We start from the raw sequence: 3,209 nt of genomic DNA on the forward strand, positions 1-3,209 counted from the left end.
ACCAGATGGCTCTTTTAATTAACAAATTCCCATCTCAATATCTTAAAGTTAGCTTTAACCTCACCAGATGGCTCTTTTAATTAACAAATTCCCATCTCAATATCTTAAAGTTAGCTTTAACCTCACCAGATGGCTTTCTTAATTAATTACTTATTTTACCTTTCAACAAGAAAGGAACTGAAACTTCTTACTTTTAATTCATCATCCAAGAGCAGGATCCCACGCAAAAACTCTGAGTTTACATAGCCTAAGATTGAAGTCTGGATCACCTTGTAACTTAAAACCTGCTGATCAACAGTCTGGCCAGTAATTGGATGGAATGTAAAAATGTACCCCTGACCAGTCCTCTGAAATTGAAAGCTTTGGTGTAAAAAAAGGAATGCACCAAATATAAACAAACTCTGATGTTACTATTAAAGTTATTAATATAATTTACATGTGACTTGTTAGAAAACCTGGAATGGCAGAAGACGGAAGCTATATTTATAAAGTAACCAGAATGTCAAGAACACCCTAATTTGCAATAAATAAAACAATATATATTATTCAATATATCATTAGTACAAAATCTTATTGGTAACTATATATAAATATGTGGTGTAATAACTCTTTATGCACTCAACGCTTTCTCACCCACACACGAAATGCATTTTAACCCCATCACTACGGGTTTTTCTATGATCAAGGGCCAAAGCGCATGTCATCACATTTGTAGACTTACGTTCAAAGTTTTACTGTACTACTACTACTTTATGAATCCACTTCAATAAGTTTAGTATCAAATTATAGTTTATAATTGAAATTTTAGTATCATACATTAGTTAATTTCTTAATTTGGAAGTAAATATTAAAACAAAATTCCTAAATATCAATTTTTGTGTGTCACATGGTATGTTGAATGCAGCTTTGGTTCATATTACATGTTTGTTATGTCCAAGTCCAAAGTTTCTTATGGATTAGAAACTCAAATTACCGATATCAAGAAGCTAGAATATAAGAACCTCCTATCTTTTCTATTTGCCGAGATATTATTATATTTAGTGAATCAACCAAGATGGCCCCGTTCCACCTCTTTTATTCTTGGAAATACTTGCTTATGTACACCTACTTTATCAATCAAAAGGTCACAATGTCCTCCACGTGGTTTTCTCAGTCTTTGCCTAGTGTTTATGCAGAAATCCTTTCATGGTAGAATTGAAGATAATGGAGCTTAAAATATCATATTTTTTTTAAACTGAAATACAGCTTAGTTACTAAGCCTGATAAATTATAGTGGACTTCTGTGGTATTGATATAGTAGTTTTTTTGTTTATTTCAAAATGCATATATAAAACTTAAACTATTTGTTTAATATCCTTCACGTGCGAAATTTGACAAGGCTTAGCAAATTACGGCAAGTGAGTACAAATTTTGTAACTAGAAGAGATCATTGTTTTCTATATTTCTTTATTTACTGTTATATGTTTTAAGATAAATATTTAAAATTTAAGAACTTATTTGTAAATAGTAATAATGCATACACATACATAACGTATTATAAACGAAACATTACTGTACTTTACGAAAAACTGGTCCACTAGAACAAAGCCAAGACAGATCACACTGTAAAAGCCAGTTTTACATTATTGGATACGGTAACATGAGTGCACGTGCACCGCATCATTGTAACTTCAGTATTGTTAGTTAGACACGGCTAAACCATCAATAAAATAAAAATGATAAATACATATATTTGTATAATGTTATGAGATTTAAGCTATTCAGACTAACATTTATGTTTTTGTGTTATAATTTGTAGTCATCCTAGAATGAAAAAAAAAAGAGTAATTTATATTTATTTCCTAAATTTTTTATGGTGGTTACAAGGCCGGTCAAATTGACCAAGTCCATAGTGAAAATAACAGATAAAATAGTTTTTCTAAAAAAAATAAAAAAAAACTGATAATTATCTGGAGGTTATTAATAGGTTATAAATATTTTGCATGTGAAATTTTAAAATTTTTTGATGCATAAAAGTATTTTTGATCTTAAAATCAAAATTACTTGCATGTTGGATAGTCAACGTTTGAAAAGAAAAAAAAATGTACGAGCAAATTATTATTTAAAAAATCTTAAAACTTAATAAAAAAATCTAATATTTTATTCATGAAAGTCTTATAATATTTATTGATAATGTGAAAAATTTCGTGAATATACACATACTGTATTATTAAAATTTATAGTGTGAAAGCTATAATAAGCCCAAAATGGTTACGAGCCCATAGTGAGAGAGTTAATGTATATTTTTATATTCAGTAGTTGTTTCAATTTTTTTTTTTTTCATAATTTATCCATTATTTCTTCAAATGTAAGGTATGATAAGAATGTGGAATTTTTATGTTCCCTGGTATGTACAAAACAAGTTTTACAAACAAAAAAGATATTTTCATTAAAATCTGGCCATAAAGATTACACAATGTAGATGTTTTTGTTAGAATTATACTGAATATTTAATCTCGAGAGGTCATGGAATAAACACAAAAATTACACTTCTGAAAAAAAAAAAGTTGTTTTGAAATGATTGTTAACTTAAAAGATCAGGTGGTATTTAGTTACTGTTTTTTGGCTTACGATCAGCTTTGTGACTATGGAAACATATATATACATGTGTATGTCTGTTTTTACCATCAATAAGACCAAGACGATCATCTACCGAAGCGCTGATACATGCAAATAAATACAAACGACAAAAGTATGGAGAGCCAGTTAGGGCTACTCTAGGATTCCAACACATACCTTGTGTTTTCCAAGCACTGTACACTGTGGAAAAAAGGGGATGTGTGCTGTAGTACGAGAAACAAAGAGTGGGAGAGCACTCTGCCCCTCTTCATTGAATGGAACCAAGTCAGGTACAAATGTCTGCCATATGATGGTTCCAGTAAGGCTGTCAATTCCAAAAACCTGAAGGAAAAAAAATTTCCAAGAAGAGGTTCAAAATGTTTCCTATATATTAAGAAAAACAACTTCTCTATGAAATAAACATGACTCACAAACTTCTCTATGAAATAAACATGACTCACAAACTTCTCTATGAAATAAACATGACTCACAAACTTCTCTATGAAATAAACATGACTCACAAACAACTTCTCTATGAAATAAACATGACTCACAAACAACTTCTCTATGAAATAAACATGACTCACAAACAACTTCTCTATGAAATAAAC

General features: G+C 29.8%; 1 protein-coding gene across 1 annotated transcript in view; it reads right to left on the reverse strand.

The window, feature by feature from the left end:
• LOC106469461 (ER membrane protein complex subunit 1-like) overlaps window positions 1–3,209 on the reverse strand; it is a 31,914-nt gene that overhangs the window by 6,731 nt on the left and 21,974 nt on the right. Inside the window, exons 13-14 of the mRNA XM_022397994.1 lie at window positions 2,776–2,940; window positions 160–347 (exon numbers count right to left, since the gene is read on the reverse strand). Of these exons, the coding sequence (XP_022253702.1) occupies window positions 160–347; window positions 2,776–2,940 (353 nt within the window). The remainder of the gene's footprint in view (window positions 1–159; window positions 348–2,775; window positions 2,941–3,209) is intronic.

The sequence above is a fragment of the Limulus polyphemus genome, unplaced genomic scaffold, assembly GCF_000517525.1.
Source record: "Limulus polyphemus unplaced genomic scaffold, Limulus_polyphemus-2.1.2 Scaffold3501, whole genome shotgun sequence".
Taxonomy (NCBI): domain Eukaryota; kingdom Metazoa; phylum Arthropoda; class Merostomata; order Xiphosura; family Limulidae; genus Limulus; species Limulus polyphemus.